Source organism: Ceratotherium simum, chromosome 3, assembly GCF_057802395.1.
Source record: "Ceratotherium simum simum isolate JZ-2026a chromosome 3, ASM5780239v1, whole genome shotgun sequence".
Taxonomy (NCBI): Eukaryota; Metazoa; Chordata; class Mammalia; order Perissodactyla; family Rhinocerotidae; genus Ceratotherium; species Ceratotherium simum.
Window position 1 is genome coordinate 89792855 of NC_141902.1, and position 24916 is coordinate 89817770.

Consider the following 24916-nt stretch of genomic DNA (forward strand, 5'->3'; position numbering starts at 1 on the left):
GCTGGCCTCAGCTGTACTTCAGGCTTTGCCCTATGGGTCACCTCAGGGGACTTGAACAAGGTCTCTCTGAACCTCGGTGTTCTGTATAACAAAGGGTAGAGTGTCAAGCATTGCAAGGATCCCATAGAGCATCTACATAAGAGATTTGGTACTACCCCAGGTTTCTCTTGAGAAAATAAAAATTCATCCTTATCAGTCAGGGAAGTCTTTCCACCAGAACATTTTAGTGGATTTCTGTTTCTGCTCTCTTTCTTGCATTTAAAAATAATCCAAACCCAATGAAATAATAAAACTGTACTAACTTGGCCCACAAAGATCCTTTCACTTGCTGTTTCTGTGTAAATTATCAATGCTTATTCTTTTGCCCATCTTGCTAATGCTATTACAAAATGGGTCCCCAACGAGGGGTCCTGAAGGGTAAATATGGAAGCAAAGCCCTTGGGAGCCTTATCTCAGTGAGTCCGTTCATTGTCATTATTGAAGGAGCACCCTGCAGCTGTTTTTTCTTGGAGGAAGTCATTCTCAATAGAAGGAAGCACAGCCCTGCCATTTCCACGTACATCCCTGACCACACCGCCTCCCTCCTTTTGCATTTCTTCTTAAAGATGGCTGCCTGTGTTTTCATTGCAGAGCTCCTCTGACAGGGAGTCCACCCTGACCATCCTCCAGGTCCTCGGAGATCTGCTTTCTGTTGGTGAGTAGTCCATGCCCTCATCCCTCGTATAGTGGACATGGGGCCATGCAGCTGTGGTGCCTCCCAGGAACCTGTGTGTCCTGGGGGTTTGCTCCAGCTCCAGTTTTCTGTGAGAGACAGAATCACCAGCCCATCTTTTTTCATTGAGGTTAATAAGACCTAGAGTAAACTGGGCGGATTATACTTTGGGCTCTTCAGTCTTGTCACCCACTCAGAGGAAATTGGCCTCTGGGTGGTTATTCTATGGTGTCTCTTCTGTGAGGCCGAGGACCTCCAGGGGTCTGCGCGTGTGCTCAGAGAGAGCCAGCCCTTAGCAATTCCACCCTTCTTCCTCTGCTCCCTTCCATTGTGGCTGGGCTAACAGGAGCATGCCTCTGTTAGCTCATTTCCATGTGAGGGTCCTGTAAATACGCCTTCTTGGACATTCCAACAGTCACTCAGTTTTCATTTCTGTGTATGCCAGCCACATTGCATTAGAAAGAAATATTAACACCAAACAGACAATACCAAAATGAATGTCACTCCAAAGCTACAGAGCCTCAGATTACAGTTTCAGGAGGAAGGGTCCATTCATATTGAGGTTTTCCCATAGGCTGTGCTGCCCTCCAATGGCAGGGTGACTTCCCTGCAGTCTTCTGAGTGAGGTTCCCTCTGTAGGTGAAGACGCTTTCTTCTGGGGTAGTGTCGTCTTCAACTCAGAGGTGTCTGAAACCCTTAGAATGAAACCTTGGCATTCTCCTGATATAGGTGCTGGTAACTGCTCCTTTAGTAGAGCATGCTACTTTTCATTAGGGTGAAATATCAGAGGTCTTATTTGCTGATAATATCCCACCCTGTTGGCTACCTTGGTTAGGTCAAACACGCCCAGTGCATAGAGAAGCACCTACATTTCCTTTCAAGTTGAAATGTAGTCACTGCTGTTGAGCTTGTCCTGGGCCAAGGTGGGAGAGGTCCCTGTTGAAAACTGTTCTTAAGTAGAGAGACCAATATACTTTATCCTAGCCCCAGACTCTTCAAAACTCCCTAGATAGGATGATTGGACATTTGTTTCTCCAAGGATTACTCTGGTTATTTCCATATTTTCCTCTCATTGATTACTGAATGCCAGCACCAAAAAGTCATTGTATCATCAATAAAATTATTCTAGATAAGCTATCATCCCAATCCTTGTTACAAATGATTCAAACCTGTAGCAGAGGGACACTGATATTCTCCCTTCTATTAAGTATGTGATTATCTGTAAGCCTATATGCATATTTATATACATGCACACACAAGTACACGCACATACACTGCGACTCAACAGGTTCTCAGGAAAGAGGACTTTAGGCTCCATTTATTATAGCTGCTGCAGAGGAATACACCTAGGTTCTTAAATATTCCATTATTTCCTCACTTCACACACAACCCCCACCCCACCCCGGCCCCTTACCTAATAGCACAATTTTACACAAATTGCTTCACAAACTACACAATTTTGGTTTCTGGGGTGAAATGAACCAATCCTTGCTCTGTCTCTAGCTGTGAGACCTACTTTCTGCTCCGAGGAAATATAGGTGGTTATTTGTGGCTCAGCTCTCCTTTGCTCTCCCCTCAGGTACTGACCGGAGGATTCGCTACATGATCAGCAAAGGTGGCAGTGAAGCCCTTTTGCAGACCCTGGTGGACACAGCGAGGACAGCTTCTCCAGACTATGACATTCTCTTGCCCCTCTTCCGACTGCTGGCCAAAGTTGGCCTACGAGGTACCCACACCCACTGTACCAAAGATGACTGAAAAGGCACTTCTGGGGTGGTTTCGTGAGAGTGATTTGGGATGCTCTTGTGGCGAAGTACAGGGAGGCAGCAGCAGGGAGGGCCTGGACCCCTTGGTGGTGATGGCAGGACCAGCCCCATAGGAGAGGTCATTGTGTTGTCCTAGATGTCAGCAAATCCAAGGTACGGTGCTTTGGAGAGGGCCCAGAGCAGGCATGGGCTACATGGGGCATGGGGTACACGTGGGGCAGAAGGGAGATACTCCAAAGCAGTTTTAAATCGCTTAAAAAGAAATGAAACATTTCTACAAATACCATCTTACATGGAAGTTCGTTATATAAGTGCATTAGTTTCCTAGGGCTGCCGTGACAAATTACCACAAACTAGGTGGCTTAAAACAACAGAAATTTATTCTCTCACACTTATGGAGGCCAGAAGTCCAAAATCAAGGTGTTGACAGGATTAGTTCCTTCTGAAGGCTCTGAGGGAGCGTCTCTTCCACGCCTTCTCTCCCGGATTCTGGTTGTTTTCAGCAATCCTTGTTTTTTCTTGGCTTATAGGCACATGACTCCCATTTCTGCCTTCATCTTCACATGGCCTTCTACTTTGCATGTCTTTCTTTGTGTCCTCTCTTCTTATAAGCACATTGGTCATTGGATTTAGGGCCCACCCAGATCTGTATGACCTTGTCTTAACTAAATCCTCAAAGACCCTATTTCCAAATAAGATAACATTCTGAGGTTCCAAGTGGACATCAATTCTTGAGAGACATTTTTCAACCCAGTACTATAAGTCACACAGAAGCGAAGCTTCCCTAGCTGAAGGGAAGAAGGGGCCTAGAATTCTTTCCACTCACACTCCATAACCACTTCTCTTTCATCATAGAAGACCCTGAACCACCTCCCTAAAACCCTAGAACTTCTTGGAGCACACTTTAAAAGGCTTGGGCTCTCAGGATGCATGTAAACATTGGGAACTGGTCATAACAGTTAAGCTCCAATTGTGTGCAGTCTTATATAGGTCACAGTCGAGAAGCTCAGGGCCTCTGAAAGGTGGACTAATGATGTCCAGTGCAGGCAGTGGCAGGCAAGGGCACAGGGGCTCTGGGGTACTCCTTCCTTTCCATGTTTGGATCTCTGCTTTGAGTCCATTCAACAGTCCACAAATAGTGACTGAGACTCAGGCATCAGCCAGCACCTGCATGAGCATGTTTCAGACAAAAGCCAAAAAATTCATTCATTGGATATTCAATAGGTATTTGCTACATGTCTCCTAGGTGTTCTAAGCACTGGGAACACCATGGTGACCACGACAGATAAGGGGCCTGCTCTCATGGAGGTTACATTCAAGTGGGGAAGAGCAGAAAGTAAATAATTAACTAGATGATAACAGACTATGATAGTTAACTAGATGATAGCTATAAGGGAAAGAAAGGGTGGTGCTCCTGTAAGGTAGTGTAGTCAGGGAGAGGTGACACTGAACCCAAACTTGAAGGATGAGAAGTCAGCAAAGAGAGGGCCAAGTGAACTCCAGGAAAAGACCCAAAGAAACATGATATATATACCCCAGTTGTAAACGGTGTAAGCTAGGAAGTCAGATCTGGGTTTTAGGCCTGGCCTTGACACTTATTAGCTGTGTGACCTGAGCAAGTTACTTAAACTTTCCGAACCGTTGGGTCCTCATCTGAAAATGGAGGTATCAGTACTTAATTCCAGGGCTGCTGTAAGGATTAAGTGAGGTTGCATGTCACCTGCTTAACATGTGAGGCCAGAGGTGTGACAAACAAGAGTTATGTAGGTTTCATAGGAGAAAGAGAGATGAGAGATGCACCAGAGCAGTGATTTTCAAGTTATGGACCTCGGTAGTACTATTGTCATAATTACGTCACCACAGCTTCTGCCGTCGAAAGATTGTATTCCTTGACGTTGACATTCAAGCTGTCTGGGGCTGACCTGAACAGAACAGAAATGAGGTTGGCTCCTCATGAATGAGGCTGGATAGATATCTCTTTTTATGAGGAAGGTAATGGGTCATATGAGTTTAGTCACAATCTCCTTGCTAGTGTCCTTTGGTCCAGAGGCAAATATTAGTATACCAGGTTTAGAATATTGTCTCTGTTTTACTCATTTCCATCTGTGATGACTCTGATAGTGATTATAGTCCTGCGAAAGCAAACATGATAATTTGGGCATTGCACTTTGGAAAGGACACAAACAAATGTGACAGGTGGCACCATCAGCTGTTACCATAGTGGGAGCCAGGAACATAGAATAAAATGTACTTTCCCCTTATTTTTTATGCTTATTTACTAATTATTAAAATGATAATGACTTACCTGCAACACTAAATATCAGGTTATTTGGATCAATAATTTAGAGAAATTTGGGGATAAAATTTTATTTTCTTAAATTGTATTTTCAGTTTTTATTATAAAGTTCTCTATCATATAGAAGGATGAACTCTTATATACCTATTGCTTGGATCTAACCATTGTTAACATTTTGCCATATTTCCTTCACTTATTTATTTTTATTTTAAATATTTTAAGGAAAATTACAGATAGCATTTTGCTCCTAAATACTTTCGAGTGCATTCCTTTGAAAAGAGACATTTTCCTGTATAACTACAATACCATGATCACAAATCTAACAAAATTAACAATACATGCATAATTTATGCAAATACTTGCATTTGGAGAAACTCATACCAGTTTCTCCAACTGTTCCCATGTCTTTTACAGACACGTTCGAAGAAGGATCCAATCAAGGTCCATGCACTGCGCTTGAATGTTATGTAATTTCAGTATCTTTAATTCTAAAACTGTCTTAAAGGAAGAAGTTTATACTAAACTGTAGTTCATGATTTAGGACAACCAGAAACATCCTTACATATATGGGATGTGAGTCATACAGCCCATAAGGCTTCACATAGATATTACTTGAAGAATAATGGACCATACCTGTACCCTGAATTAACTCTTCTGAGCCACCTGGTTCAAAGGAGGACAGGATGGGGACATACTTAGTAGCATTTCCTACTAGATCTGAAAAGTCTCATTGACTATGGTTATCTTCCTCCTTCCTCCATCTTTACCTGCCTCTCCCCAACGTGTTGTACAACATTCAGAATTAATGTGTAACTAAGAAGGATTGATTTGTGTTTCTAGACAAAAAGTTTGGACAGAAGGCACTGGAGTTGGAAGCACTTGATGTGACATTGATTCTGGCCAGGAAAAACCTGTCGCACAGCCAGAACCTCCTCCACTGTCTCTGGGCTCTGCGTGTGTTTGCCTCTAGTGGTAAGCGACTCAATTGTGGCTCTCTGGGGTGGCTTCCAGATCCGGGCTGGGACATCTGGAAACCATTTGGAGGTGTGGTTGGAAGTAGGGTTTGGGTGGAGCACGTATGCGGTCCTGACAAAGTAAATAAACCACGAGGAACCTCCTGTTCTAGAGGCGGTGGCAGCGAGAAGTTTTTTCTTCATCTCCTGCTCAGCCAGGGAGAACTCTTGAGCCTGTTCCTGAAGTTAGATGTCAATATTGTTTTCCCTTGGGAATGATGCATTTTAGTACTCTAGGCCTCTCTATTAGTACTACAAGGTGAACAAAACCTATGGCAGGAGAGGGCAGACTTTATTTAGTCCTTATACTCAAGGTGCAGTGCGATGTGTTACACCTATCGAGAATGACCCTCACATCACAAATCTCCCCACTGTATCCCTGAGATTACTCCTTGATCACAACTTCCTTTATCAAATTTTATCTCACAATGTTCCTCAACATAGTCCTTCAGGAAACTAGATATATCATAGCATATGGGTTGATATTTATTTGCCGTCTCCTGATTTGGATTATTTGTGATCATAAAAATCCTGTATTTAGACCTGCCATTTTACAGTGAAGAAAAAGAAAATGAAGCTTAAAAGAGTGAAGTAATTGCTTGAGTTCATACAGATAAGTCATGGGGGCTGAGTTTTAACTCCAAAATTCATGTTTATTCTACTCTTGATACGGAGACGGTTCTTTTTAATAGATTAGATTCTATTCTTCCTCTCTCACATATAATGAGCACAGACTTTTATTTCTTCTTTCTGAGCCCTTTCTTGCAGAATGAGAGCGACAATTATTTTGATATAATGCTCTCTAGAGGAAAGAGAGGGCTTAGAGCCAGGAAGACCTGGGTTTGACTCTGATTTTATTCCTTAAGAGTCATATGACATGGGCACTTAACCTGTTTAACGTCAATTTCTTCCTTTGTACCATTATAGTAGTGATAAGAGCTCATAGATGGGATGAGTCAGATAATGGTCACAGAGATGCTGGTCACATAGTAGTTGCTCAGTAAGTATCAGTTTCCTCTCTCTGCTCTACTCTTTTCCCTTAGTCCTCTGAAATAATAAGAACACACATGAAAGGAGTAAGTAGGTGACTTCTCCCCTAACTATCCTCAGAACTACTAAAATAGTAGGAACGTATTTTATTGGTTGATTCCATTAATAAGCCTGGAGGACCCATAATGAGAGGGTATTTCTAGGGAATAATGAGATAGAGTCTTGACTCCATGTTCACAGACAGAACCTCCACTCACCCTCATATATGTTGACCAGAAAATCAGAGAGTGTTTGAGAAAGGCTGAAAGGATCCATACAAACCTATCTTTAATAAAACCCATCTCTAAGTGAGGAGCTGTGGCTTTATGTAAAGGACAACTCTTATTAACGAGTTAGCCAGGTGTGCTAACCCCATTTGGAGCTTGCCAGCAGCACAAGATTTGAAGTATCTCATTTTGGTTTCCTAAAGAATAATTGGGCTGAATAACTTACCTTCCTTATTATGTATATTGGTTATAGAGATTTTGAAGAATCCTTCAGCAGGGGGCTCTGAAAAATGCTGGGATTTGCCTGTGGATGCGAGGAGGTGGCCATTTGTCTCATATTCTAAGACGACATTTATTGTACCAATTAACTGTTTCATAGGATATTTAAAAAATTACACTATCACTCTCTATACATTGACTTTACTGATGAGAGGCAAGCAGAGTTCACAAAGCCTATGAAATGCTCTTTCTTTGATGAATTATTAGCCACTGTTGAATGTTCTAGCAAGCTTTCTAAACAGCTCCTATCTGCAGAAGGAGTTGGCTGCAACCATAATGGCTCTGTGACAGCCAATGAACCCTTAGGCAGCTCTCTGATGGTCAATGGGGATGTTTATAGAGCTGCCAGAGGTCTAACCTTGGGCAGGCACCCAGCCTGGAAGAATGCAGTGAGGATTTCTTATTGTTATCCTCTCCCAATTCCAAGTCTAAAGTCTTCCATGTTATAATCCCTGCTCTTAAAACTATTTCTTCCCTAACTCTACTTCATACTAGAATTTTGCTGAATTCTTTGCCAAGAGATTGCTCCAGCGTGTTTTCCCAATTTAGAAGTAAGGACTGAGTTAGTAGCCACGAGAGTGGAAGGTTGATGGACAGGACTAGGATGCCAACCCCTGAATTTTGGGCCAGGCAATTACTGCCTGTACTAGCCTCGGGGGACATCTGCATAGGGGATGTTTCAGGAACATGCACTCCTTGTAACAGCTAAGACATCAGCCTCAGTCTCTCTCTGGTGGACTGTACTGGGATGAACTATATTAAAGTCTTCAGATTTCCATTTATCCTCCTTTCCCAAGGCTTGGAGCAAGCCAGTATAAGCCTCCCTTGTTTCTCTCTCTCTTTGCTTCTCCATGACCTCTTTGTTCTCCATTATGTTTCTGGGAACAAAGCAGGCCCAAAGCAGAAGGCATTCCTAGGTCTCTGTTTTACCACATCAACGCAGTGGAGGAAAGGGAAAAGAGAGTCATACCTTGGAAGATGACTTTCTTTCCTTCTCCAGCTGAAATTTTTGCCCCCTGCCGAACTGCCTCTATTTTGTATCCTGTGGATTCCTCTTTTTTTTCCCGACATGACCAGAGCTCTTCTTAAAGGGATCTGAGTGCAGTGAGGTACTGGGGATATTGCAGAGAGGCTGGAGCATCATTGCAGATGAGAGCGGCATCCAGAGATTTTGTGTCCTAAATACTTATCTGAAGCCACTGGCTGACCAGATACCCCTTTGAGTTTCTTTCTATCGTTCAAATCTATGACTACGTCTTAATAACCATCCAATTGAGCAAAAAAGTAAAAATTTCCCAGGCTAGTTACCTCTGAGCAGGAAGAACTGATTCTTCCTTTGATATTTTAATTGATGGAAGCATAGTCAAGTCTTAGCCTCAGTCATGGGAGGTCCAAGTACAAAATTTGTAGGGGAACTTGGAACCAGGGTGGAAAAGAAAGGGAGCTTTCTTCTTTATTAGGTTGCTCCTTAAAGTTTGAAAGGAGTCAATCCAAGTTGTATTGAACCTTAACTCATCCTCTTGTGACTTTTCTTCATTGTGAAGTCTCCAGGTGGCAGAATATGTCTAAGCAAGTGTTTTGTAAGATACTGGCAGTGTGTGTGCCTATGTGTGTTCATGCGTGTATGTGCATGTGTATATGCATCGTTTGGGAAGCTGGTGGTGGGTGAAACAGCTTGGATTGAAGTCATTGCCAGAAACTCAAAGATCTACAGAAAAGGCTTCTGCTCAGTAACTGCCTTGACTATTCTAATTAAGACTACAGTGGAGAAGTGTAGTGGGCCATCAGAAAATGAAAAACATAATGTCGTGGCTGGGGCCCCCTTTGAGAAGAAGACGGTGTAAGAAGATAATGTGTGCTTTTCAGGTGATCGTAACTTCCAAGCCAGGGACAAAAAGACCACAGAGTTTTTCTGCTTTTAAGTTGCCTGTGGCAAGGAAGGTCACGGACCTCCTCTATCTTTTAGGCTCACCCTGTAGCGCTGAAAATAATGCTTGGTTCAGATGGTTCACTAACTACTGTGCTTTTGTCTTTCTCAGTCACCACGGGAGCCATGCTGGGAATTAATGGAGCGATGGAACTGCTTTTCAAGGTCATCACCCCTTATACCCAGAAGCGCAGCCGAATAATCAGGTACAGAGCAATTTTTAAAGTACATTTGCCCTCTTTGTAATAGATACAGAAATGGAGATGGCCTCAAATATATTCTCATGGTGCTTCCAGTTCAGCTGAGTGATGACTTCCCCTTTGTGTATATGGCGCAATGACTTTATCCTACCTCAACTTGCATCTCTCCCCACCCATGCGTCATTTCCTCTAATCCTCACAACAACTCTGAATGGGTAGACTATTATCCTCATTTTCAGATGAGGAAACTAAAATGTGGAGAGAGCCTTATCCAAGGTCACAACAATAGGAAATGACAGAGTTGGGATTTGAATCCAGATCTTCCTGACTCAAAAGCCTATGTTTTTTGCCTGAAGACCTCAGATCTCCCCTTTACTCAGAGCAACTCCACGATAGTGAGTTTAGTCCTTAAAAGACAGTCCAGAAATGATAGGGAAAGGTGATGCTTCTCACTCAGGGTCTCTAAAGAGTCAGCCAATTAAATTTCTGATATGAAATCTGGGCTTTACAGTAGTCCATCATGGTTGTGTGCCGGTTTTGAAACGTATTTTTGTGATTGGAAAATGAAACTCAGCCCATTCTCTCTGGCCCTGTTTGCTAGAGCGGAGTGAATCACAGACTTAAAAAGGGAGATGGTTAGACACGAAAGCTTTAGAGATATTCAGAACCATTAAGATCTATCATTTATGGGAGTGACTCAGCTAGGACCTTGAAAGAATATTAGAAAAAATTCAGCCAATTTCCAAGATATATGGGGTCGTTTGGCAAAGTAGCATTTCCATGCCCAGCCATGATATTTTCCGCATTCCAGCATCAATCTTAGGCTCATGTTCCACCTGATTATTTTTCTCTTGGGTCACCACAGTAACGCCATTATCATCCATTCTCACCTGCAGCTCTCTGTGCCAGAATTTCTTAGAGTGAAATGCGTTACATCTCAGTAAAAAAAAGTTCCTCATCAAATATATTGAGAAGTACTGGGTTAAACAAAGTTGGGTGGATTTCTTTACTATACGACTTCTCAGAGCCTTTGTAAAGCCAACACACATTCAAAATATCCAAGATGGGTACGTAGCATACTCTGTTCCAAAATGGATTTGGCCAAGGAACTATTTTTGTTTGGAGACCATCTTTTTTGGGGAGTCAGTATTCTATGTACCTCATTTTAGAAAACTCTCTTCTAGAGTGCAAACATATTGGAAAATGAGATTCAACTAAATTCTACCAAAGGATCCTCATCTAGTAAGTACAACACTTCAGTCACAAACTCAATGACAAAAAATTAACTTTCCTGATTTTTCTGTAATTATACTTTATTTCCATCTTAAACTTCCATTTATATCCATTTGGATATGTATGATTTGCGTATGTCTGGTTTTTAGCATTGGGTGGAGACCTTAGCTGCTCACATCTACAGTCTTAACATTTTTTTTGATCACCAAACCATGAACTTTATCTTTTTGCCCTATTCACAAGGCCTATTTTAATCTGCTGCTGTTTCCATTCATCTGTTTGGCAGCTCAGGAATATGTGGTTGTTCCTCCTACATTAAGTGAAAATCTATGTGATGTCTGTAGGGCCCATCCACATATGAATCGCACTCAGTCATCTCTTCTTTGCCACTCGGGTGCCATGTTATTGGAGGACTTCTCTAGGAAGCCCTTGCCAGCTAACCTTGGCAGGAGGCCCCTCCCTTCTGGAGTCCTAATAGCTTTTATTGTCTTCCCATTCAGTCCTAGCTAGGGGGATTAAGCAACAAAGCAGAGAAGCCCTCTTCTCAGAGACTCACGCTAGTTGCTATGTCTATTGCTCTTTTTCTCCTGCAAAGGGAGCTGAATTCAGGCACAGAGCTGATCAAGCTGCCATGGGAAAATGGGAAAGAAACACCGGGGATTAACAGAGGTGGATGTTTCCAATGACAAAAGGAACCTTTCAGGGACCTCAGATATATTTCCGCATTTCTGGTCTGTTCTGTAAAATTTGGGCAAGTTGATTCCCCTTCTTGGGCCAAATGCCAAGTTAAAACCAAACCTCCACAGAGGAGAGGCTTTCCCACCAGCCATTACAACATAGCTGTCATTGCCGTGATGTTTATTATGTGCCCTGTCCTGTGCTAAGCTCTTAGCATGCACTATATCATTTGATGCTTTCCTCTCCTCTGTGAGGCAGGTGTTATTTCTGTCCCCAATTTTACAGGGAAAACAAAATTGGAGCTGAAAGAAGTTAAGTAACATGCTGGGATTTAAGTGAAAGAGCTGGGATTTAAACGCTGTCTGATACATGAGCCTTAGCTCTTAAAGCACCACTGGAGTGTCTTATACAGTCACTTTCCAGCATTTTATTTCTTAACCACCATATGTAAGACAATCATAAGCGGTTAAAGTTTGTTTAAATTTCTGTTACCGTCTAAATGGCTCATACTCATGGAACAATTTGCTTAATGATAGGGGAGTCTTTCTCCTCAATTGAATGGCTATTTCCTCTCAAAGGCTAAATAAGTGTCTGTTCCCTTTGCTTTAGAATTCTTTCCCAACACTGCCTTGTTTTCTACCTTGGTCCCAGCCTCCACAGGCAAGATAAGAACAAAGGGGCTGAAATAGGAAAACCTGCATTGTAGCCTCTTTCTAACTGGTTCCTTGTGGAATCATTTAACCTTTCTTAACTGAACTTTCACATTTCTCAAAGTGTGACTATCAAGTTCTACCTCTTAAATTTGTCACGGGCATTAGGAAATAACGTGTAAAAATTGTGTAAGCTTTGATGTATTAATTGTTAATCATTATTAATACAAATTCTACTGGATACTTGGCTGCCTGCCTCAGATCAGGCAGCAGAACTAGAGGGGAACATGCAGATGGGAAGTTTTTGCAGGTACTCATTTTCTCCCATGAACACCATCCCTCAAATGGTAACTAAGATGTCCCCAAATGAGTCCTACTCAACTCCACTTGGGTACCAGAACCTGTGGGTTTGAAGGGGTCTTCCAGAAAGGGGATGAAATAACATTTTAGGGGACACGAATAACTCTACTGAGTATCATCCTCCAAACACTAGCAAGCTATGGGAGAGTTATTCTGCATGCCTTTGTAGGAGCAGATGCCCAGTGTTGTGTCACTATGACCCCTCCTTGCCCTGTAAATTAAACCTGCCCTACTTCTCTAGCACAAACCTAAAATTAGTTGTGCAGCTGTCCTCCGATGAAGCCTTCTCTCCAGATAGTACTCAGGGCAAGATTTATAACAGAAGCCCCAACTGCACACCTTCTAGGGAGAAGGGGCATGCAGAACAATGCCACTAACCCTCTGTGGCCTTGTGCCAGCCCTCACTCCCAGAGGAGGCGGTTATTCCAGGCCTTCCTCACTTCCCAAATACCCACCATGCTGGCACAGTTTTACTGTCATATATTTGTATTGGCTTGCACCTGTTCCCTCATGACTGTCACCTTCGTCTGAGCAGTTCTTCTCAGACTTGGACTGCTCCCACAGCCCTCTGACTGGTCTTCCCTGACTTCAAAGCAATCAAGAATGTGTCCCAAACTCCATTTCCATCCCTATCTTTTATTCCTCCTTTCATCTCTCTAGCCAACTATCTCTGCAGGTGGCCTGCCTTATCTTGTCCAGGTCTTTCTTCATGTGCTTCCCTTCCTCTGGAATGGCATGGCTGCCTTATTGAATGGTAGACATTCTCCCCATTCTTCTGGCCCCACCTGATGATGCCTGCTCCACCTCACCAGACAGAAGAAATCTTCCCTCCTCAGTGCTTCTCTGGCGCTTTGTTCCTATTTTCCTTTGACATATTTCAGATTTAACTCTGTACTATATTGATCTGTGTGTTTTCTCTCTCCTCTCAATTCTAACCTTCCTAAAGGTAGAAATCAAATTATATTTATCTTTCTGTTCTCCATAAGGCCTACCCAAGTGCTTGGACAATGATAGGCTCTTAATTCAATTCAAAAGAAATTATTCAGTTAAAACATATTTTGTAAATAAAAGCTAGCAGTTACGGTGTGCAATAGTAGGTACTTCGTATTTATTACCTTATGCTTCCTTTATCCCAAGCCAACTCCACATATGAGGTTCCATCATGTCTAGACATGTTTGGGAAATGATGTGACAGGCCAACCCGGAATTCTATTGCATGAGGGACTGAGGTGCCTTCTGGAAGAGAACTCATTGTAAAAGAGTGAGAGGTAGCAACCATCAGCTTGAAAGAGAACAGTCTCACTCACTGGAGGGAAGGAGAACTTAGAGTCTTTTGTCTCTTAGAGTTGTCTGGGGAACTGACCAAGATTGGCAAAAGAGAAAGATCTGAGTTCGAGGGGGTGTGAGGGGCAGCATTCACATGAAAACTTTGCTTATTATTTGAGATAGGCTTTCAGTGTTTGGTTTTGTAATTGTTTCAGCTGGGGCTTTAGAATTTATGGGGGAGCTTTTTATAGACATAGGGAGGGAGAAATGACCCTGGGTCAGGGTGAGCTAGCTCTGGCTAGCTTGTTCTACTGTGGACAAGTTTGTTTATCTGCACCAGAGCTGTCTTTGAGCTGTCCAGATTCACTAAGTAGGAAAATTTATTAAGGCAAAGATGGATTGCTTGTCTGTGACTGACTCATCCTGTAACCTTAGAAAAGCTTGTGTTTGTTCCATGTCTCAAAACCTTCTGCTAGGAGCTGTACCTTTGTTCCCTCATTTCCAGGATGAGCCTCAGGGTTTTGGCAATAATAATGGCCATTTCCACTGTGCGTCCGCTTGACCATTTCTAAGGCATGGCCAATTCCCTCTGATCCTGTTGGATCCTCACACCATAATATTTAACCTAACATTAGAAGCTGAGCCATCAGCTGCTGTTATCAGTGTATCTCCTAGGATTTTACACTCTGCTGGCTTGCCTTGCCTCGCCTCAAAAACATCAGTCAGTCAGAAGTCGGTTGAGTCTCCCTAGCAGAGGCTGGTCCTTCAACTTCATTGTATTCCCTGACCAATGTATCACACTTTGAAAAAGAGGACTCAGGACTGTCCACAGGCTGAGATGCTTCCTTCATTCCTCACCTTCAGTTTTTCGGAGCTTTCCCAAGAACACAGGAAGTCAGGAAGTGTGTTGTTCAGGACCATGCTAGTCTCACCCTCACAAAGGACAGCATCTCCAATATTCCCACCCCCTCAATGTCCTGTCAGGTTTTCAGCAGGGTTCTCATGCTATGATTTATACTCTTCAGGCTCAGGGGTTCTGGGGGCCTGGGCTGCTATTGTGCCGTGGGGTTCAGAGACTGTGTGATCTACTTGGGCTTAAACACCTTGGCAACAGGAGGAGATGGATGTGTTGGGTCTTTACCAAGCCTCATAAGCAAATTCTTCAGCTTAGTCTTGTGTTGTCTGTCCCAGTAGCTCCTTGTGCTTGGAATAGTTTTAGGTTATCTTCTCCCTTCAAAGGCCCGATCTCAGGGCATGTCTGGCATTTGAGCTTTGCCTGAGTGCAGGATTACTGGGCATTGCTTCATTGTCAGCTCTTTATGGTGATTTCATCTTCAATTTATGAGCTATAAAAAATGTCCTGCACTTCTTTTCCCTCCCTACATATCACTATGTTTTCCCAGAGCCAGGCCTTCTGGGCTTTCTCCAACCATCACACCATTCCACTTTATCTGATCCTAGTAGCTGATAGATGAGTGGAGACTCAACCAAAGCTAATGGGTTCCCTGAGATCACAAGTGATTGGGTGACTCAGCTACTTTGTCACTGAGACAAAGAGCAAATTTTTCTATTTCTCAAAATAGATACTGAATTTCTCCCTGGGTGTTCAGTTCCCTTTATTCCTCTATTAATGGCTTCGTGACTTTTGCAGCTCTTTATTCAATATAATTAGAATCTGTGGTCTCCAGGGTATGGGCTCACATTGGGGGTTCAGAAGCTGTGTGCTCCAGATCACTTGGACTCAAATACCTTGGATCAGGAGCAAAAAGATTCCACCCCAGCCTCACAAGTACTGATATTGGGAGTGGACAACTCAGGATCAACTTAGTGACAGAGTGATTAGTGCCTTCGCCACCTGACTCCAAGCCTGTAGCTATGAAATGAATAGTTTCCTACGTATTAAACCTTGGGCAAATAGGTTTGTGGGTTTAAATCCCTTTCATCTTCTTAAGAAGCCAGTGATCTCTCCCTGATTAGGGCCAGTCATAGATATTCAAGTCATAGGATCTAAAGTTGGAAGGTCCTTAAGGATCTGTTAGTCTAACTCCTTTAGTTTAAGATGACATCATTGAAACCCAGAGAGGTTGAACTAAGCCTTCTATCCTAATTTCAAGATACTATTCATTTCTCTAAGATGCTCTACTGCATAATGCAAATCAAACATGCCCTGAACTAGAACTTTTAACATTTATTTGACAGCATTCTATGTGTTTGTCTTGGTGCAGGCATAGCGGTTTGAAAACAACAGAATGTGGGCCCTGTTCTCAAGTTCCTAACAGTCTATGGCAACAATAACAATGCAGTGTGGTAGGAACTTTCTGACCCAGTACTGGGCTTGTGAAATGGGCCAGCTTCCTGTTCTATGGAAATGTTCTCATAATGCTTTTATCCAGAAATGCCCTTAGAGTTGAAGCGAGAAGGGCCTCTGCTCTGGGCCCTGTGCCTCAGGAGGCCCTGCACTTTGGAGACCTTCCTTGAAATGTATAAAGTCCTCCTCTGGTGCCTGAGATGGGCTAGGGTAGGCAGTGCCATCCAGGCAGGGCTCCTGGTCTCTGTTTCTCCCCCTAGGGGTGCTCTTTGACTCCCTGCCACCTGAGTGAGGTGGACCAGATACCTTAAGGAGGAGGACTCCAGCACACATGCATATGGGGTTGTCCTGAGATTCCACGGCCAGTCATTGATTCAGGGAGGACAGCCTGGCAAGCAGATCACTTTGTTGTCTGGTGCAATATTGCTTCCTCAGCATGACACGAGATGACAAACAGAACATTGCTGACATGCTGATTTTGGGTGCATCAAATTATTTGTATAGACAGAGGCTCCAAAAAAACAAAACAAAACTTCCTGGGCCCTGCATATCCTGGGATGGCCCTACATGCACCGCTTCGATCTGGTGAAGGTTCTCTACAGAAATTCCACTTCCATCTTTATCTGCTGAAGTCTGCACTGCCCATACCTCTCCATGGACTTGCCCTCATTTTCCCTCTGGAGACCGGAGGCAGGATCTTTGGAACTTGCACTTTCCATAGAAGTTAATCTTCTAGCTCAGCCTGACTCAGCAAAGAGCCTTTGCAAAGAAGTTTCTATCTTCCTGTACATCATACCCTCCTTACAATACTGTAACTGCCCACAAATATATGGGAGAGGGGATTTGAAGAACTGGGGGGAGGCGCAAAAAGACTTATCAGTAGAGACCTTTTTGACCATTACCCTTTGCTTTGAGGGAAGTGATATTGCTAATAGGCCATTACCAAATTCTTCAAGGATTGATTCCACACTCAGACGCCACAAATTATAAAGCACGTGGGAGGAGGAAACATATTCTGCTTTTTCTGTGGGGTTGTGAGGGGGTGCCGTGTCTAGAGATGTGCTTATTTAGCAGAGAAAAGCCAATAAATTAGCTGGAAAGAAAAGGGTCAAAAGGAAGCCATTACGCAGATGTGTAGCCATGTAAGCTGGCTGCTTTTAAGAATTTAGGCAGAGATTGCAGGATGGGAACAGATTGGAGGCTTTCTGTCCAAGTTCAATTAAGTACTATTTTAATATTACATCTTATGTGATCATTAATTATATTCAACGGATCCAGTGAGAAAAATGGCTAGAAAACAATATACTGCCATTTAAAAGAAGTGAATTATTATAAATTAGGTCTGAATTTCTTTCAGGTGGTACATAGTAGGTATTCAATAAGTGCCAGCTAAATGAATGAACACTGTTGTTTTAGTTTGTCTGAGTTGCACTGTTTTAACCATTTATTCATTCAGTAAGTACTTTGGGGCATTTATTTTCAGCAGAGATGTGTGGGCTTTGAGATGAAAGTACATAGTCCTTGCCCTCAAGGAGCTTACAGATCTATGCACACATCGGCATGTAAACCAATAAGATAAATACTATAATGGCAGGATGTTCAAAGAAGGAAGATCTTAGTCTACTCAGGATTTGGCAAGAAGGAATTCACTGAGAAGGCAGCTTTTGGTTTGAAATAGAGAAGGTGTTTCCAAGATGTTAAGGTTGTAAAAGGAGAACCTTCCAGGCTGAGGCAGAAGCAAGTGCAAAGACAAAAAAAGCATGAAAAAATGGTGAGTTCATATATGGCTGGAGTATACTGTAAGAGAGTGAGGGCAGGGAGCTCACCCAAATTAATTTGGAACACTCTAATATCTTACTAGACAAGAAAAGAGTGTGAATATATAATTCACAAGGAGGAAATAGAAAAACTGATAAACTCATAAAAATATTCAACTTGCCAAAAATGAGAGAAACACAATTTAGATCAAGACACCAATTTCACAAATCTGAGTAGCAAAGATTTTGAAAAATGATATTGTTGGTAAGGATTCCATAAGATGGGCACTCATATATGCTGCCACGAATGTATATTGCTAAAACCTTCATGAAAACAACGGGTGACGTATATCAAGTTTTTTCTTAAAAAAAGTTTCTATTTCTTAACCCAATTTTTTCACTTCTTGAAATCTGTCCAAAAGACTCATTGAGACATGTGGATGAAGATTTGTGCACAAAAATATCAATCATAGTATTATTTATAATTATAAATATTATAACCAGAAAACATAGTAAAAGTGATATATTTATACACCATAACATTATGTAGCAACACACAAAAAATAGATTAGGAATGTTTGCCAGTGGTAATAGCTTATGATAAAATATTGACTAGGAAAAGTAAAGTTCAAAATTCAGTATGATCTCAACTATGTAAAAAACATGCACAAAACTTCTGCTTCAGACCAAGATGGAAGAACTGGGGTCAGATGTATCTTTCCACCTGAAAGAAACAAGACTACAGATAAAATATAAAACAATGTTTTTAAAGATACTAGACATTGGACAATGAAGGACAGTTGTCCCTGAGAGATGAACCCTTAAATTACCCCATTAATGTCTTAAGAGAATTTCCAGGTTGCAGTGCAGGGAGGGCAACCCCGGGTACAGCCTAGGATATGATCTGAGTTGAGGAGACAGAGTTGAGGAGATAGGGCTGAGAGTTTGGAGACACCAAGATGCCTAGCATTCGTAGGACAGAGTACCGAGGGAAGAGAGCTGTACAAAGAGAGAGAACTCTGGAGATCTTCAGAGGTTCTTCCTTAAGCATTTATCTGGATGTTGATCAGTGCATACTTCTGGGGAAACTACTCAAAGCAAGGGTAAGACCTTCTGAAAGGAATGGAGAGAACAATGCCTCATATTCACATAGGGCTGGAAGTAATGCTTGGTTCTACAAGGCAGACTGGAAAATCTTATGATTCATAGGGCATTGGGTAGTGTACACAGAAGGGTCTTGCCTCAGTAGTGGGGAGTAGTTAGCTCTACACTGAACACGGCTCTGGTCCTGCCTATCAAATATTAAAAGCAAGACCTGGAAGGATAAAACTGTTTCCAAGTAACTTAACTGCATCTCAGGACAAAGCTTCAGAATTCTTATAAGAATACAAAAATATTCAGCACTCAACAAGGTAAAAGTCACAAAGTCTAGAATCCGACAAAAATTATCAGGCAAGCAAAGAAACAGGAAAATACTACCCATAATGAGGAGATAAATCATTAAACAAAAACAACCCAGGACTGAGGTAGAATTATCAGGCAAGAACATTGAAAAGTTATTCTAACTATATTCTGTATGTTCAAAGGTTAAGTAAAGACACAGAAGATATTAAAAAAGGACCCAAATAGAAATTCTAGAGATGAAAGCTAAGTATGCAAGAGGTAAATTCACTGGATTTAATTAAGGCAACTTGGAAGAAGAAAAGATAAGTGAACTTGAAGACATAGCAACAGAAAGTTTCCAAAATGAAGCAGAGAGAAAAAAAGAGAATTAAGAAAAAAAAAAATGAGCACACTAGTGAATCATGGGGTAACTTCAAGCAGCCTAATATATATATATAATTGAAGTCCTTGGAGAGAGGAGAGAGAGGTGAGGACAGAAAAATATTGGAAGAAATAATGGCTTTAAGCTTCAAAATATGACGTAAACTATAACATCAGAGATCAAAGAAGCTTAATAAACCACAAGCACAAGAAACGTGAAGAAAACTCTTCTAAGACAAATCATAATCAAATTGCTCAAAACTGGTGATAAAGAAAGAATCTTAAAAGCAGGCAGAGGGGCCGGCCCGGTGGTGCAAGCGGTTAAGTGCGCTCATTCCGCTGCGGTGGTCTGGGGTTCGCTGGTTCATATCCTGGGTGCGCACCGACGCACTACTTGTCAAGCTATGCTGTGGTGGCGTCCCATATAAAATGGAGGAAGATGGGCACGGATGTTAGCCCAGGGCCAGTCTTCCTCAGCAAAAAAGGAAGAGGATTGGCAGATGCTAGCACAGGGCTGATCTCCTCACAAAAAAAAAAAAAAAAAAAAAAAAGCAGCCAGAAAAAAAAAAGACATATTATGCACCCAGGAACAAAAGATAAGAATACAATAGATTTCTCTTGGGAAACAATGCAAGTGAAAAAACCAGTGGAACAGTATCTTTAAAGTATGGAATTCTATACTTTCTTAAAATATCTTTCAAAAATGCAGATGAAATATAGACTTCAAAGATACAAAAGCTAAAAGATTTAGCAGCGACTCTCATTACAAGAAATGTTAAAAGAAAACCTAGTGCAGAAAGAAAATGGTATCAGGCAGAAAGATGTATTTATTCAAAAGACTGAATAATGCTGGAAATAGTAAATATCTTTGATTTTTAGTTTATTATTTTAATCTCTTTATTTATTTATTTTTCTTTTATTTATTTATTTTGTTTATTGCAGTAACATTGGTTTATAACATTGTATAAATTTCAGGTGTACATCATTATACTTCTATTTCTGCATAGATTACATCATGTTCACCAACCAAATACTAATTACAACCTATCACCACACACATGTGCTGAATTATCCCTTTCACCCTCCTCCCTCCCCCCTTCCCCTCTGGTAACCACCAATCCAATCTCTGTCTCTATGTGTTTGTTTGTTGTTGTTATTATCTACTACTTAATGAGGGAGATCATATGATATTCGACTTTATCCCTCTGACATATTTCACTTAGCATAATATCCTCAAGGTCCACCCATGTTGTCACAAATGGCAAGATTTCATGTTTTTTTTTTTTTTATGGCTGAGTAGTATTCCATTGTGTATATATACCACATCTTCTTTATCAACTTGTCCCTTGGTGGGCATCTAGGTTGCTTCCAAGTCTTGGCTATTGTGAATAATGCAAGTAGCAGCCTTATGTAGGAGATGTCCCATGGGGCCCAGAAGCATGATTCCCCCTGGCCACTAGAGCTGGGCACTCAAGGGGTATCCCCTGTGTGGGCTGTGCATTCCCATCTGCTGTGGTGGGCAATGTCTGATGTGCAGGGATGAGTGAGACTATCACGCAGTCCTGCTGCAATGCACAGCTGATGTATGGGGGTAGATGAACACACTTTAAAGACACAATTAGGTTAAAAAGTATGAAAAAGATACACTGGGCTAATACTAATCAAAATAAAGCTAGAGTGCCTTTACTAATATCAGATAAAGTAGATTTCAGAGCAAAAAATATTACCAAGGATAAAGAAGTTAATTTCATAATGATAAAGGATCAATTTATCAAGAGGACTTAAAAACTTTAAATGTTTATGCACCTAATAAGTGAGCTTCAAAATAAATGAAGTAAAAACTGATATAACTGAAGGGAGAAATAGACATACCCATGATTGTAGTTGGAGATTTTAACAATCCTCTCTCAATAATTGATAGAATAAGTGGAGAGAAAATCAGTAAGGGTATAGAAAATTTGAATAATTCTGTCAACCAACGTGACCTAACTGATATTTATAGAATACTTTACCTACCAACAGCAGAATATACATTCTTTTCAAGAGCACAGGGAATATTTACAAAGATAGACAATATTATGGACCATAAAACCAGTCATAATAAATTTATAAGAATTTAAGGGATATAAAGTATGTTCTCTGACCACAATGAAATTAAGTTAGAAATCAATAACAGAAAGGTCTTTTAAAGAGCCCCAAATTTTGGATATCAGATAACACACTTTTTTTAATTGCGGTAACATTGCCTTATAACATTATATAAATTTCAGGTGTAAAACATTATATTTCTATTTCTGCATAGATTACCTCATGTTCACCACCCAAAGACTAATTACAACCCATCACCACACACATGTGCCTAATCATCCCTTTCACCCTCTTCCCTCCCCACTTCCCCTCTGGTAACCTCCAATCCAATCTCTGTCCCTATGTGTTTGTTTGTTGTTGTTTTTATCTTCTACTTATGAGTGAGATCATATGGTATTTGACCTTCTCCCTCTGACTTATTTCACCTAACATAATACCCTCAATGTCCATCGATGTTGTCACAAATAGTTGAAGTTTTTAGTCTCTATTTCATTTGTTTCTTCTCTGATTTTTATTATTTCCATCCTTCTACTGATTTTGGTCTTTGTTTGTTCTTCTTTTTCCAGTTCTTTTAGGTGCACTGTTAGATTGTTTGAGATTTTTCTTATTTGTCGAGTTAGGCCTGTATTGCTATAAACTTCCCTCTTAGAACTGCTTTTGTTATATCCCATAAATTCTGGCATGTCGTATTTTCATTTTCATTTGTCTCCAGATATTTTTTGGTTTCTCCTTTGATTTCTTCATTGACCCAATCGTTCAGTAGCATTTTGTTTAATCTCCACATATTTGTGGCTTTTCTGATTTTCTTCCTATAGTTGATTTCTAGTTTCATATCATTGTGGTCAGAAAAGATGCTTGGTATTAGTTCAATCTTCTTAAATTTATTGAGACTTGTTTTGTGGCCTAATATGTGATCAATCCTGGAGAACATTCCACGTGCATTTGAAGAGAAGGTGCATTCTTTGGTTTTTGGATGGAATGTTCTGTATATATCTACTAAGTTCCTCTGGTCTAACGTCTTGTTTAAGGCCAATGTTGCCTTATTGATCTTCTGTTTGGATGATCTATCCATTGGTGTAAGTGGAGTGTTCAAGTCCCCTACTATTATTGTGTTACTGTCTATTTCTCCTTTTATGTCTATTAATAATAGCTTTATATATTTAGGTGCTCCTATGTTGGGTGCATAGATATTTACAAGTGTTATATCCTCTTGTTGAATTGTTCCCTTGATCATTATGTAATGCCCTTCTTTGTCTCTTGTTATAGTTTTTGTTTTAAAGTCTATTTTGTCTGATATAAGTATTGCTACCCCAGCTTTCTTTTCATTTCCATTTGCATGGAGTATCTTTTTCCATCCCTTCATTTTCAGTTTGTGAGTGTCTTTAGTTAGTTCTGACGTGTGTCTCTTGTATGTAGCATATATATGGAGTCTTGTTTTTTCATCCAATGAGCCTCCCTATACCTTTTGATTGGAGCATTTAATCTATTGACATTTAAAGTAGCTATTGATAAGTATGTACCTACTGCCATTTTTAAACTTTTTTTCTGTTTTTTTTCGTAGTTCTTCTCTGTTCCTTTCTTCTTCTCTTTCTCTCTTCCCTTGTGGTTTGATGGCTTTCTTTAGTATTATGTTTGGGTTTTTTCTCTTAGTCTTTTGTGTATTTATTATAGGTGTCTGGTTTGTGATTACCATAAGGTTCATATATAATAACCTACGTATATAGCAATCTATATTAAGTTGACAGTCTCTTTAGTTTGACCTCTTTCTAAAAGCTCTACTCTTTTACTCCCTTCCTCCCACATTTTTTTTTTTTGATATCATATCTAACCTCTTTTTTGTGCGTTTGTATCTGTTACCCTTTTATCATGGAAATAGATAATTTTTTCCTATTTGTGGTCTTCTCTTTCCCCCTTAAATTCCTTTAATTTTTGCTTGTCTGGGAAACTCTTTATCGCTCTTTCCATTCTGAATGATAACCTTGGCAGGTAGAGTATTCTTGGCTATAGGTTTTTTCCTTTTAGCACTTTAAATATTTTGTGCGACTCTCTTCTACCCTGTAAGGTTTCTACTGAGAAGTCAGCTGATGGCCTTATGGGGTTTCCTTTGTAGGTAACTGGTTGCCTTTTTCTTGCAACTTTTAGGATTCTCTCTTTAATTCTGGACATTTTAATTATGATGTGTCTTGGTGTGGGCCTCTTTGGGTTTATATTTTTTGGTGCTCTCTGTGCTTCCTGCACCTAAATATCTGTTTCCTTCCTTAGGTTAGGAACGCTTTCAGCTCTTATTTCTTCAAACAGATTCTATGCCTCTTTGTCTCACTCTTCTCCATCTGGCACACTTATAACATGCATGTTAGTGCACTTGATGTTGTCCCAGAGGTCCCTTGGACTGTCCTCACTCTTTTTAATACTTTTTTCTTTTATCTGTTCAGCTTGGGTGATTTCTTCTAGTCTTTCATCCAGCTCCCTGATCTGTTCTTCTGTATCATCTACTCTGCTTTTGAGTGCCTCTAGTGAAATTTTCATTTCCGGTATTGTATTCTTCATTTCTGATTGGTTCTTTTTTATATTTTCCATTTCTTTGCTGACGTTCTCCCTGAGTTCATCCATTCTTCTCCCAAGGTCAGTGAGCATCCTTATGACTCTTTGTTTGAACTCTTTGTCAGATAGATTGCTCTTTTCTGTTTCGTTTAGTTCTTTTTCTGGGGTTTTATCCTGTTCCCTTACTTGGAACATATTCCTTTGCCTCCTCATTTTGCCTCTTTCTCTGTGCTTGTATCTATATATTAGATAGGTCAGCTAGGTCTCCTGATCTTGGAGAGGTGGCTTTATGTAAGAGATGCCTTGTGAGGCCCAGCAGTGTGCTTCCCTCTCATCATCAGTTCCAAATGTTCCAGGAGTGACCCCTGTGTAGGCTACGTATGTCCTTCTGTTGCTCTTGCTGTAGGTGCCCAGGGAGGCTGAGCTGTCCCTCTGGCCAGCTGCTTGTAATGCTCCACTGCATATGGTTGTTGTGGACCCTTCAGTCTCTTTATTGGGTGTGTGGAGCCCCAGCACAGTTGGCTGCAAGATCTAATAGCACTTTCCTGTTGCAGTTTTTCTGTTAAGTGAGTAGGTCCCCAGGGTGGCTGATTGTTAGGCTCCAGGGCTTACAATTGCTGTAGGCCTCTGGCCTAGAAGGCTCTTGTCAGCTCTCTGAGGATTGCAGCTGGGTGGGGCCAGCCCCAGGCAAGACAGCACACAATTGTTTCAGGTGTCAGAAGGTGGGCGGATCCCTTATGTGGCTGTTTGAGAAGCCCAAGTCTTCTGCAGCTGACAAGCCCCACTGCCCACAGGGCCACACACATAGTCAATACAGTCCTG

At 41.2% G+C, this 24916-nt stretch overlaps 1 protein-coding gene across 1 annotated transcript in view; it reads left to right on the top strand.

Moving 5' to 3' along the window:
* Positions 1-635: 635 nt before the first annotated feature.
* AGBL1 (AGBL carboxypeptidase 1) overlaps positions 636-24916 on the top strand; it is a 360790-nt gene continuing 336509 nt past the window's right edge. The window contains exons 1-4 of the mRNA XM_014788670.2: positions 636-694; positions 2292-2438; positions 5615-5746; positions 9362-9455. Coding sequence (XP_014644156.2) covers positions 2315-2438; positions 5615-5746; positions 9362-9455 — 350 coding nt within the window. The 5' untranslated portion in view covers positions 636-694; positions 2292-2314. The remainder of the gene's footprint in view (positions 695-2291; positions 2439-5614; positions 5747-9361; positions 9456-24916) is intronic.